Below are 14,215 nucleotides of genomic sequence, written 5' to 3'. Positions count from 1 at the left end.
TAATGCGAGTCACTTGGTGTTATAAATTTGTGATTTTGTTATATGTTTTTTCTCGGTTTTGATCATCGTTTGATTGTTGTTTAGCATGCTTTTACGCCCTTACCTTTGATGCTACAGTTTTACGCCACCGTCCCGCAACACGGGGGGCTCAATTCTAGTATATGTATTAAATGGCAACTTCGTTGATCTCACAATTCGTCGTAGCCAATCGCAGGCTGCCACGTAGCAGCCTTCATTTTGTTTTAACTTTTTTTAATTTCCTTTGTATTTTACTCTTAGACATTTAACTTTGCTAATATACATGTTTAATCTCTCTACTTTAATAAAACTTTCTTCTTAGTAGTTAACTTTGTTTATATACATGTTTAGTACCACTACTTTTATTCCTTTTAGTATTTCGCATTTAGTGTTTTTTTTCTTGCTAACGGGATGAACAAACCCGACTTCCGACGTAATGTACAGGGTAAAATTACTAGTGTAAAATTTTAAAGTGACGATCCAACTTGGTAAAATATAAGGGTATGTTTGGTATGGGGTAATGGAATGGAAGAGAGAATGCAATGGATCATTACCATTCCAAGTCTTGTTTGGTTACCATGTGGCAATGGAATGAATTATTACAGTGAATTGTTTGGTAGGCAAGAAAAGACGAAATAATAAAATCGGCAGTGGTGGTGGCGACGACGACGAGTGGCGGTGGGTGGCGGGGGCGGTGATGGCTGGGTAGTGGCGGAGGGGTTGGTGGGCGGCAGCGGCAACGACGGTGGTGGGCGTCGATGGTGAGTGGCGCCGACGACAGTGGTTGGCAGTGGTGGCGAGTGGTCGTGGTGGCCGTCGATGGTGGCGGCGAAGGTAGCGGTGGGTGACATTGGTGGCGGGTGGGTAGCGGCGACGGTGGTGGCCGTTGGGTGACGATGGAGGCAGTGGAGGGTGGCGGCAACTGGTGGGTGGTGGCGACGGTGGTGGGTTGTGGTGTTGTTAATGAAAGGTGCAAGTGGGGATGGAATGAAAAAAAAAACATGGGGGGAGGATGGAATGATTTTGAAGGAACGGATTGTCTTATGATGGGTTATTCCATTCCATTGACCAACCAAACACCATTTTCTTCATTTCCCTGTAAGAGCCCATTCCATTTCGGCTCTCATTCCTGCAAACCAAACACTACCTAATATTTAAAAGAGTAAAATGCCAAAATAGTCCCTGAATTTATGTTACTTTTGTCACTTCAGTCCAAAAGTGAAACATTTTGTATCTGGGTCCCTAAGGTTTCATTTTTGTTGCTATTTACATTCAAATGTAAAACTGGGTTAGAAAATTATGTTAACCACTCCCCCTTTTGTCTTTTTACTCATTTAAATGAGGGATATAATTGTCATTTATGTCTGAATTTGTTTTAATTAAATTAAGGAGTTAATATTCATACACTCCTCTCCTCTATATCTCTCTATACATACATAGATATAAAGAGAGTAAAAAAGGATATATAAATAAGATTTAGGGGTGTAGAAATAGTAAAAGTCTTATTCTAAATATTGTCAATTCAAGACTTGGAAAAAGTCAAATGAGTAATAGGGTGGCTATTGGATATATATTTTATATGTTTTTGGAGTTTTTTTAATTAAATCAAATAGACATATTATATCCTTCATTTAAAAGAGTAAAAAGACAAAAATGTGAGTGGTTAATAGAAATTTCTAACCCAGATTATTATTTGGATGTAAATGACAACAAAAATGAAACCTCAAGGACCTAGATACAAAAGGTTTCATTTTTAGACTAAAGTATCAAAAGTGACCTAAACTCAGGGGCCATTTTGGCATATTACTTTATTTAAAAAATAGCCATTAGGATTTTAAGCACATGTTCTTTATTCCACCAAAATCGACATGAAATTAATAATCTAAACACTCACGTTAACAAACACTTATTGGTCAATTAGTACCCCAAAAATATCAACAACTTGCCATGCCATCATTTTAGGCATGCGTTTACCATTTTAAGTTTTTAACCCATTATTCCCATTTTTTAAACTTTAGCATGTTTTTCTCGTGCGTTTTGTCACAGAAAAAAAGTTAGAAATTAGGTTAGACTATAAGACAAGAAACAACTTTTACAGTTCTTTTGAAAATTCAGTAGCGCGTCTTTTTTTTTTTTTTTTCTTTTCTATTATCGTTACGGTTAACTAAAAACCGATAAGAATTTGGTCTAACAAGACCTCAACAAATTGATTAAACTAAAAATATACGCTAACTTGGCGTGGACTGACTGGCTCATATGTTTAGAGTTTAAACGGTAAACCTTAATAACCTGTCGGTTTAAACACCCATATCCGCCATGTCAGATGTTTTAACCGAGTTATGAGACCCACAAGATGACGGCCTAACGTGTTAAAGTTAACTTACTTTTTTAAATCTTCTCTAGTACCAATGATTTAATTATGTTAAAATTTTATACCTTAAACAAACTCTCTTTCATATTGCTTTTTTCCATTAAAAACACATATGAAATCAAAAGATCCTTTGACAATCTTCCTTTTGTCCAATATCCACAAAAGTTTTTTTGCATATGCAATAATGAATGGCTTCAACCTCATAAAAGCTCTAGAAGTGGCTACAAGTTCACATCAATATTTTTTTTTGAACGACAAATTTGGACCACTGACGGACCACTGAAGTATCATCGTGCCACCAGCGGAACCACCCTTTCATATCCAACTCCACTAGGCATAATGCCTATACACCAATTCAGGAGGAAACCCAATAAATATGGGAAAAACCCCCTTTGTGGGAATCGAACCCAGGACCTTTTGGCCCTAAAGTTTTATCCGACCCAAAGATGCCACTAGGCTATAAAGCCATGGGCAAGTTCACATCAATATAATAAGTCAACTTGTTAGTTACTATGTTCCAGTTTTATTGGTATCATCCTCCACCAACTATTAGTGAATATCTACTCACCAATTTATGCTCCCATCATGAACAAAACTACACTTTTTAGCCCATTTAAAATCATGCCAAAATTAACTATTTACACCCATAAACACATAGTGCCATTTAGCTACTATTTCACTATACCAAATGCAGCTCAAATCACTTTCAGAAATGACCTTCCATAAAAGAATCTTCCTTGTGTTCTTCATGTTCTTCGTTTTCGAAGATTTAAGTTTAGTGTTGGGGGAAACGACTCGTCAACATTCTCTTCAGACGGATAAAGATTCACTTCTAGAGTTCAAGAAAAGTATAAAAATAGACCCGGAATTGGTGCTTTCAAACTGGAATGAAACTACTGACGTTTGCAGTTTCAAAGGGATACATTGCGGGAAGGGAAACCGTGTGAGGAGAATCAAGCTCGATAAAGCCGCGCTCGTTGGCCCATTTTCACCTGTAATTTCAAATCTTACCGCTCTTCGAACCATTGTTCTTTCGAATAACGGGTTGTATGGATATATCCCGTATGAAATCTCGTCTTTACGACATCTTAGAAACCTTCTTCTTGATGTTAATCAACTCGAAGGTCCAATTCCGGAATCTTTATCTTCTTTATCGAATCTTACTCTTCTTGATCTCGGGAGCAATAGATTAAGCGGTGATATTCCACCTTCTTTATTCTCGAACTGCACTTTATTATCGAATTTGGATCTCTCGTTCAATTTTCTTGTCGGAAAAATCCCATCAGAAATTGGGAACTGCCCGAATCTCTGGAATTTGAATTTGTATAACAATCAATTCATCGGTGAAATCCCGTTTTCTCTATCAAATGCTTCAAACATGTACAACCTCGATGTCGAGTTCAACAATCTTTCCGGTGAATTGCCATCAAAGCTAGTTTCCAAGCTCACCAAGCTTCTATTTCTTCATTTATCGTATAACCAAATGGTGAGCCATGATCAAAACACCAATCTTGACATCTTTTTTGATGCAGCTTCAAATTGTAGCATGTTAAAGGAGCTTGAGTTAGCCGGTATGGGATTAGGTGGGACCCTCCCCGATTCCATTGGAAAATTCGGTATCAACTTTAGCTACCTGTTGCTACAAGAAAATAACATCTACGGTTCCATCCCACCAGTCATTGGTAACCTTTCAAGCCTGTTTTACCTCAACTTGTCGTCAAACAATCTCAACGGAACAATTTCACCAGAAATTAGTCGATTGTCGAGACTAGATACGCTCTGGTTATCCGACAATCTATTCAGCGGCGAAATCCCAGAAGAAATCGGATATTTTCCTCACCTGGGCGAACTTGAATTGTCACACAACCGATTTACAGGTAAAATCCCGGAAAGCTTAGGGAATTTGGTTGGTCTAATTACACTTTCTGTTAACAACAACCAGCTTTCGGGAACCATACCTTCAAGTTTAGGAAAATGCACAGGTTTACAAAATCTAGATTTGTCTTACAACAGATTAACCGGACACATACCTCCCGAATTACTATCCGCCATGAGCCAAAACGCAATATTCTTAAACCTTTCCCATAATCACCTTCAAGGACCATTGCCCCCGGAGCTCAGCAACCTCAAAACCATCAAAGAGATAAACCTTTCACACAACAACCTCACCGGAACCATCTTCCCCAAAATCACAAGTTACATGGACTTAGCGGTTCTGGATTTATCCAACAATTCATTTCAAGGCCAGCTTCCCGAGTACTTAACAACCATGCTTACAAACCTCGTAACATTCGACGTATCCAACAACAGTCTGTCTGGAAACATCCCAACCGGCTTAACCAAAATCCAAACGCTAAAACACCTAAACTTATCTTACAACAACTTCGCCGGCACAGTTCCAACCGGAGGCATTTTCTATCTCGCCACTAGCCTCTCCTTTCTAGGAAACCCTAACCTCTGCGGCAACATCTCCGGCCTCAGATCCTGCTCTCACAAGCCGAAATTCTTCCACTCAACCGTTTACCTAGTAGTTTTCTCAATCGGCATGTCAATATCGCTCTTCTTAACAACAATCTGTTGCGTCATCCTATGGCGATACCTACGACGAAAAACAAACCCTAGCGCTCAACCTAGGGCCAAATCACAACCGAATTTAACCAACTTTCCGCGGATAACCTACAAGGAGCTATCCGACGCGACAAACGGATTCGACGATAACCGACTACTAGGTTCGGGAGGCTACGGGCGAGTATACAAAGGAATGCTAAAAACCGGAACCGAAATCGCTGTAAAAGTGCTACAACTACAAACAGGAAACTCAACCAAGAGTTTCAACAGAGAATGTCAAGTGTTGAAACGCATACGTCACAGAAATCTAATACGAATCATAACAGCGTGTAGTTTACCTGATTTTAAAGCGATTGTGCTCCCGTTCATGGCGAACGGGAGCTTAGAGAGCTGTTTGTATCCGGATTCACCGGATGTGGTGTTGAATTTGGTACAGAGAGTGAATATATGTAGTGATATAGCGGAAGGAATGGCGTACCTGCATCATCATTCGCCGGTGAAGGTGATACACTGTGATTTGAAGCCGAGTAATGTGTTGTTGAATGATGAGATGACTGCTTTGGTGTCGGATTTTGGGATTGCGAAGCTGGTTGCGACGGTTGGCGGTGGTTCGTCGGAGAATTTGGGGAATTTTACTGCTGATATGCTTTGTGGATCCATTGGTTATATTGCTCCAGGTATGTAAGCGGTTGTAAGTGGTTCGTTAGCCAGGGATGAGCGCGGTACTGGTACCCGGTACTGAAAATCTTGAAATATGGGTACTGGTATTTGTATGTAAAATTTGGTAAAATGTTGGTAGCGTGTCGAATTGAAAATACCGATACTGAAAAAATTTCGGTACGAGAAATTTGGTACCGGAAGGGTTGTCCACAGAGCTCGTAGCTTGCTCGAAAAAAACTGGCTAAAAAAACTCAATTTTAGATGATGTGAGCCGAGCTGGATCATTTTGTAATTGAGCCAAGCTCGGCTCAGGTCATGGCTCGGCTCATTGGCTTGCTCTTAGGCTCGTTTAACATCAAGCTAGAGCTTGAGCTGAGACGACTCGCCTCAATTAATTTCAAGCTTGAGCTTGATCCCAACCTGGCTCGACTCGGCTTGACTCGTTTACATATTGAACCGGTACCAAGTATCAAATGCTCATCCCTATCGTTAACTATGGGTTTTAGAAAACGACAGATGAAATTGATGGGTTTGGTGGGTTGGCTAAACTGGTTGATTTGGCGTTTTATACAGTTGGGTTTTGACAATTTAACGGTTATTTGTGTAAAAAGTTTACAAAAATGGTTTATAGTTATAAATTTCATTTAAATAACTACTATTCTAAAAAATCACACATACATAACTACTATAGAGATGGTTTATAGCTATAAATTTCAAACAGTTGGTTCGGTTAAACCGTCAAATCGTAAGAGAACTAACCGTCTCGATTTCAGACCGCCGGTTTGTTTTAGTTTGGTGAGTTTTTCAACGGTTTTTGAATAACCATAGTCTTGTGTACAGAATATGGGTATGGATCAAGCACGTCAACAAAAGGCGACGTTTATAGTTTTGGTGTCCTCGTGCTCGAGATGGTGACTCGAAAGAGACCAACGGATGACATGTTCACCCAAGGGCTTAACTTGCACAAATGGGTTAAAAGCCACTACCATCGACACATGGAACATGTTGTTGACTCGACTTTGGTTCGAACCACAAGAGACCAATCACCCGATGTGAAGAAAATGTGGGATGTCGCGATAGGGGAGTTGTTAGAAATGGGCATCTTGTGCACACAAGATTCACCATCGAATAGACCCACGATGCTCGATGCTGCGGACAATTTGGATCGGTTAAAACGTTACTTGAGTGGCGACACAACCGCAACATTTGCATCGTCTTTGGGGATATCATCTTCGACCATAAGTGATGATTAGCAAGACCATATTTAATTTTATAACTCGTATATCAGTGTATTTGGTTTGTATATCATGTTTTTATTCACTTTTATGTTGATTCACATATGCACAGCTGGTATTTTTTGAATTGCTAACTTTGTAGTGTGAAAGATTATTTTTTAGTTGACATATGATATAACTTTACCATATGATATTTTTTATAATTATATAATATGTCTTAGTTTATCAATTTCATACAATCACCACTAGAAAAAAATTACAAATGAAAATTTTTAGGGGCCGGCTTAATCCATCGGTGAGCACAAGCAATGAAGTATGTTCGTTGGTAGTATGTCGGTTATCCGTCAGTGAACACGCATGTTAACCATGACAATCAGAGGAATGGAAGAAAAAAGTTGAAGTAATTTGTATTTCTTGTTTTTATTATCAAGCCTACGTACAAGGTTATATATAGCCTATACAGAATACTAAATAAGGAAAATACAATCAATGGTATTGAAAAGAATGGCTGGCAATTAGCTAAGACCAGAAAATAGCCTTGAAAGTTGCGGGTCTTGATCTGCAAGTCAGTGATTTATATTGGGAAATGATGGAGACTGATCCCTAATATCTTCAATTAAATACTTCAACATTCCCCCTCAAGTTGAGTAGTGGGATTTCCAATACTCAACTTGCCAAGATAATGATTGAAAATTTTTCCGTTGATTGCCTTTGTTAGTATGTCTGCGAGTTGATCTTCTGAGCGGACAAACGGAAGTTCAATTATCCCTGTTTCAAGTTTTTCTTTGATGAAGTGTCGGTCTACCTCAATATGTTTTGTGCGATCATGCTGGACTGGATTCTCTGAAATTTGAATAGCTGCCTTGTTATCGCACAAAATTTCACTGGATTGGGTTGGAGGATACCCGATTTCTGTCAACAGTTTCCGAACCCAAAGAATCTCTGCCAAGCCGCGTGCTATTCCTCGAAATTCTGCTTCGGCACTTGAAAGAGCCACCACTTTTTGTTTCTTACTTCTCCAGGTGACAAGATTTCCACCAACGAGGGTAAAGTAACCAGATGTTGATCTCTGATTTCCTTTATCTCCCGCCCAGTATGCGTCGGTATATACTTGGGTTTCAAGATGTCCATTTGTCTTGAACAGAACTCCATGACCAGGTGTCCCTTTGAGGTATCTGATAATTCTCCACACGGCTTCCATATGGGTAACTTGAGGTTGATGCATGAATTGGCTCACAACTCCCACTGCGTAAGCAATGTCAGGCCGGGTATGTGAGAGGTAGATCAGTTTCCCTACTATTCGTTGATATTCTCCCTTGTTAGCTAGTTTAGCATTTTCCTCCATATAGAGCTTCTGATTCACCATCATAGGGGTATCCACAGGTTTGCAATCAATCATCCCTGTTTTTGCCAGCAAGTCAAAGACGTATTTCTTTTGGCAGATGAAAATCCCCTGCCTTGATCTTAGGACTTCAATTCCAAGGAAGTATTTCAGCCTTCCCAGATCCTTCATTTCGAATTCTTTGAATAGGTTCATTTTTAGCCTTGTCATCTCTTCTTCATCATTACCTGTGATTATCATGTTATCAACATAAATAATTAGGCATGTTACTAGTCCATTCCTCTGTTTAAGGAACAGAGTATGATCTGAGTTACTCTGTTTGAAGCCATATTTTTTCATGGCTAATGAAAATCTGCCAAACCAGGCACGAGGAGACTGTTTTAATCCGTATAAGGATTTCTTCAGGCGACACACTCTTCTAGGATTAGAATCTTCAACGAAACCAGGAGGAGCTTCCATATAAACTTCTTCTTTGAGTTCTCCATGTAAGAAGGCATTCTTTACGTCAAATTGAAGGAGAGGCCAATCTTTATTCGCAGCTATTGAGAACAGAACCCTGATTGTGTCAATTTTGGCCACGGGAGAAAACGTTTCGGAATAGTCAATTCCGTATGTTTGAGTGTATCCCTTTGCTACAACCCGCGCTTTGTATCTTTCAATTGTTCCATCCGGCTTGTACTTTATAGTGAAGACCCAACGACATCCTACTGGTTTTTTTTTTCCAGGATGAAGGGTACATTTCTCCCATGTGTCATTTTTATTTAGTGCATCCATTTCAAATTCCATTGCCTCTCTCCATTCCTTAGACTCAAGAGCTTGTTCGACTGTAGTTGGAATTTCTTCAGAGCATAGAGATGTGGCAAAAGCTTGAGCTTCTGGAGATAAGTTTCCAGCTGCCATGTTTGCCATTGGATATTGAGAACTTCGAGCTTCCTTCTCGGGAGAGTATCTTTTTGGAGGAACTCCTCTGTTGGATCTTGGGGGTAGAACATATCTGGCTTGTTCAACCTGTGATGATTCCTGTTCTTCCTCACGGTTAGGTAGGTCAGGAGTTTCAACATGCTCATGATTTCCACAGTTAGTGACTAAATCAGGGATATTGGAAATATTGGAAGAATCAACATACTCTTGAGTTTGAGAATTACTTACCTCTGACGCCAGGTTGGGAGGATCATTGTTAGTGGTACTGTCTTCAGGACTAGTGGATTGTGACGTGGACTGTGGCGAGGTTAGGGCTCCATGATTAATTTCTTCTGAGGAGGGCATCCATTCTATCCAACTCAATGTGTCGGTGTTCGCCTTTTCCCCCTGACCAGTGTGTTGGGTATTATAGAAGTATTCGGTTTCGAGAAAGTCACAGTTCATCGTGGTGTACATATGACGTGTGTGCGGATTGTAACATCGATAACCGTGTTGATTGATTCCATAGCCAACAAACACACATTTCTCAGCACAGGCATCGAGTTTGGAACGGTCTGTTTTGGGTAGGTGAACAAACACAGAACAGCCAAAGACACGAGGTTCAAGGGTAAGGGTAGATGGGGGTTTGTGGAATTTAGAGAGGGCTTGAAGAGGGGTTTTCAAGTCAAGCGCTCTTGTCGGGAGACGGTTCACAAGATAGGTTGCTGTGACAAGAGCTTCGGGCCAAAAGGATTTCGGAACTTGGGATTCAATCATGAGTGCATGAGTTATTTCTAAGAGGAAGCGGTTTTTTCTTTCAGATACCCCGTTTTGTTCGGGGGTATAGGCGCATGAGGTTTGATGAAGTATTCCTTTTTCCTGACAAAACTGTTTCATGGAAGTATTCACGAATTCCCCCCCCCCCATTATCGGACCTAAGAATTTGGATATCGCTCTTGAATTGGGTTTTAACCATGGCACAAAAAATCGTGAATTTCGAGAAAACTTCGGATTTATTTTTCAAGAGATAAACCCAAGTCATGCGGGTGCAATCATCAATAAATGTTACGAAATAACGGAAGTTTTGCCCCCCCCCCTCCCCCACAACCTTTGCTGGCACCCATACATCCGAATGAATTAATAAAAAAGGAGAATCAACTTTAGTACCATTTGATTTGAAAGTGTGTCTATGACTCTTAGCCAAAAAACATGTCTCATAATTCAAGACTTTATTTGTTGGAAATAATTCAGGAAATAAGCGATGTAAATAACCACTAGATGAGTGTCCCAATCTTCGGTTCCATAACCAAGCTTCCCTATCTTTAGATCCATGAGCTAGCATTACAGTACCTTGTCGAGTCACTTCATCCACGTAGTATAGTCCTTGCCGCTCAGTACCACGCCCAATGATCTTTCCCGTCCTGATGTCCTGTAAGATACAGAAGGTAGGATGCATTAGCACAACACAACACAATTCAGTTCTTTTGTAACATGACTAATCGAAAGCAATTTATGAGATAAGGATGGAACATAGAGGCAATTTGACAGTTTCATGTTTGGTGAAACTTGAATAGTCCCTCCTCCTTTTACTTGAAGAATTTCTCCATTTGCGGTATGAATTCTGGTTCTTTGTGGTTTCGACATTGAACACATGTCAGATATGTCATAGGTCATTGTGTCAGTAGCACCACAGTCAAATATCCATGAGTCTTTAATTTTTTCACTTTTTGTGGCCATGTTGACTTTCCCACTATTAAAAGAATTTTTTTACTCCTCCCTTTTTAAATCAGAAATGTCGTTTGTGGTTTCTGAAACTTGGGATTCATTTAATAAATCAAGAATTTTGGGGCTAAAGAATTGAGGGTTTAATATTGTCATATTAGAACTATCGGGTTTAAAATGAAAATGTTGAGAGAGTGAAGGGTTTTGAGGTGTAACTCTCAAACCCTATACCTGCGATACCCCCTGGTTCTTCTTCCTCAATTGCCGCAAAACAGCAGCTACCTCCAAGGTTCCTTTTTTCACTTTTTTCGGTGTTATATTGACTGCCGACGGGTTTTGGGAGTTCATCGCTGCTACCGCCGCTGCTGGTGGTTCCTTGATTACCCACGGCGGCAGCGGCCTTCCCTTTTTTATGTCCGTCAACCCACCATTCCGGGTACCCCACCAGTTTGAAACATTGTTCTTTCGTATGCTTGGCCATTCCACAGTGATCGCATCTCAATCTGCTTTTATCAACCCGGGATGATGACGGATTGGATTTCTGGTCTGACTGGCGACCTCTAGAGACGAGCCCTAACCCATCGGAATCACCTGTTGAGTTCAGTCCCGACGCCACCTCTTGTTGTACGTTTCCGAAGATGCTTTGATGTGCGGTTTCCTTTCGGACAGCAGCATAAGCGGCTTCGGCGGACGGCAAGGGGTCCCACCGGAGGATTTCCCTTTTTAGGGAATCATACTTTCGGTCAAGAGCGTTGAGAAATTGAAACAATTTGTGCTCTGACCTGACTTTGTTGTAAGTGGCGATGTCGGTGGAACACGTCATCGGGTTCGGATCTCGCCGTTCGATTTCTCCCCAGATTCCCTGCATCACTATCCAGAATTCTTCCAACGGTACGCCATTTTGCTTGAACTCGTTTGCTTTGACGTGGAGATCGAAAGTTTGAAGTTTGTCTTTGTCGCTGCTATACGTAACCGTAAGAGCGTCCCATAGCGTTTTCGTTGTCAGAAACTCGGTAAGGTTACTAACAAGGTTAGGTTTGATATTTTGGATGAGCCAAGAAAAGAAAAGACGATTAAATTATCTTGTTCTCACTGTTCATCGATGGGTTCCGGTGGGTCTTTGGTGAGATGATTTAAAAGAGCTTTCGATTTCCCCCCTATGGCGACTCGTATCATCCGAGCCCATAGAGGGTAGTTTTGGCTTGTGAGATTGAGGTTAATTTTTAGGCTATCGGAGGGATTTGGTTTTGGGTTCTGGGTTTGAGTTTGAACTCCATTTTTTAGGAGATTGGCTATTTGGATGGCTAGGTTATTGCTATCTTCTTCCGACATTGTTCCTGGTTCTGGTAGATGATGAGCAAAACAAACAGATTCGGGATCATGAACATTGCTCTGATACCATGTTGACCATGACAATCAGAGGAATGGAAGAAAAAAGTTGATAGAGGGTAGTCTTTGGTGAGATGATTTAAAAGAGCTTTCGATTTCCCCCCTATGGCGACTCGTATCATCCGAGCCCATAGAGGGTAGTTTTGGCTTGTGAGATTGAGGTTAATTTTTAGGCTATCGGAGGGATTTGGTTTTGGGTTCTGGGTTTGAGTTTGAACTCCATTTTTTAGGAGATTGGCTATTTGGATGGCTAGGTTATTGCTATCTTCTTCCGACATTGTTCCTGGTTCTGGTAGATGATGAGCAAAACAAACAGATTCGGGATCATGAACATTGCTCTGATACCATGTTGACCATGACAATCAGAGGAATGGAAGAAAAAAGTTGAAGTAATTTGTATTTCTTGTTTTTATTATCAAGCCTACGTACAAGGTTATATATAGCCTATACAGAATACTAAATAAGGAAAATACAATCAATGGTATTGAAAAGAATGGCTGGCAATTAGCTAAGACCAGAAAATAGGCCTTGAAAGTTGCGGGTCTTGATCTGCAAGTCAGTGATTTATATTGGGAAATGATGAAGACTGATCCCTAATATCTTTAATTAAATATTTCAACAACGCATGTGTTGATCCGTTAGTAATATCAGTCATTGATCCGTCGATGAAGTTTTACCCACAAATCTTCATCAGTTGCTTCTATCTTCAACATTAGACCGGTCGATCGATTAAAGTTCATTTTATAATCAATGGGTCGTTGATTTTAATGTAAAGAAATACTATGATGACCTTTAACCACGTCATCCATTTAGTCTATATAAAAATATTGTTTACATTTTATTAAGGTGACATTTAAAAAGCATGCATGTGAAACGCATGTAGTTAGGGCCACCATTTTTATGTTCCATTTTCATGATTTCATTGTTATGTTCCATTTTCATGATTTCTTTGTTAGGATAAGTGCAATATGTTTTTCATTTATACATTTTAATAAAGGAGAATCATTATTCATTACTGTATCATCTTCGCATAAAAAAGACAAATACTTGATCATTCTTTATGTTTAGCTTAATTAAAGGTTAATAAGAAGATCGTGTAATTCACTGTGGGGTTAATAAAGATAAATTTAAAATCTTGTTTTCACACTCGTATAGCTTTATATGACACCGCCCATCTAAGGGTGAGGGAGGGGGCGATGAGGGAGGAGCGGGGCTGTCTCATCGGCCATATGAGCGACGTAGTTAAGACCACGCCTTACAACTCTAGCGGGGTATGAGGAGAGTTTGGTATGGATCTAGGCTATAGTGGGCCAATTAACTTCTAGGTGAACCAGTTAAATATATATTATATTAAATATTAAAGATATTAAAGTATAAAAAAAGAACTTGTATACAAATAAGTTACATCTTCAAAAGTTTTTGTACATAAACGTGTTCTACTTTTTCGTCTAAGTTTTATTAAACTTATATTATATACGGCTCTTATAATGCTCACTCAACTCATTTTCTCAACAAAAAACACCACTACAAATAAATTGTGGGTCATATAAGTGTATACAACTCATATAGCATGTATATGACCCATGTAAGTTTATACGGGTCGTATAAAGCCCAACAAAAGAAAACATTCTTTGATTATCGTAGATAGTTATAACTTTTTGATCATATATAACACTAGATAAACACACAGTTTAAAAAATGGAAGGTGTTCCGGAATCCGGCCCAACCAACCTTCCTAACCCGCATATTCTGGCACATGTATTTATTTTAGGGTGTTCACTATCGGTTTAGCTTATTCTGACCGTCAAAACATTCTTTCCAAATCATTAATTCGTTTTTGAAAAATCACAAACCAAACCAGCCAGGTTGGGTGCGTCACCGATTTAACAATATGAACCAAATTTTTCCTCAAAATCATTAGTGTGTTTGATAGTGAATGATAATTCACGCATATAATAATCCAAACCACTGAAACCACCAAAACGACAAACCATGAACTACACCATTTGG

The 14,215-nt window shown here is 39.7% G+C and overlaps 2 protein-coding genes across 2 annotated transcripts; one reads left to right on the top strand and one right to left on the bottom strand.

Annotated features, from left to right (window-relative positions):
• The first annotated feature begins 2,140 nt into the window (after positions 1–2,140).
• LOC110910391 (putative leucine-rich repeat receptor-like serine/threonine-protein kinase At2g24130) lies at positions 2,141–7,022 on the top strand. Its single transcript, XM_022155058.2, has 2 exons — positions 2,141–5,634; positions 6,458–7,022. The coding sequence occupies exons 1-2, from the start codon at positions 3,078–3,080 to the stop codon at positions 6,868–6,870; spliced, it is 2,970 nt and encodes a 989-aa protein (XP_022010750.1). The 5' UTR covers positions 2,141–3,077; the 3' UTR covers positions 6,871–7,022.
• A 3,314-nt stretch (positions 7,023–10,336) lies between these two features.
• On the bottom strand, positions 10,337–12,148 carry LOC118484212. The gene is made up of 3 exons (XM_035980213.1): positions 11,910–12,148; positions 11,048–11,838; positions 10,337–10,523 (listed from the first exon to the last, which is right to left on the bottom strand). Exons 1-3 carry the CDS (start codon positions 12,146–12,148, stop codon positions 10,486–10,488), a joined length of 1,068 nt encoding a protein of 355 aa, XP_035836106.1. The 3' UTR covers positions 10,337–10,485.
• Between the last annotated feature and the right edge of the window lie 2,067 nt (positions 12,149–14,215).

This window comes from Helianthus annuus, chromosome 2 (assembly GCF_002127325.2).
Source record: "Helianthus annuus cultivar XRQ/B chromosome 2, HanXRQr2.0-SUNRISE, whole genome shotgun sequence".
Lineage (NCBI taxonomy): Eukaryota > Viridiplantae > Streptophyta > Magnoliopsida > Asterales > Asteraceae > Helianthus > Helianthus annuus.
This window is presented reverse-complemented; position numbering and strand designations above follow the sequence as displayed.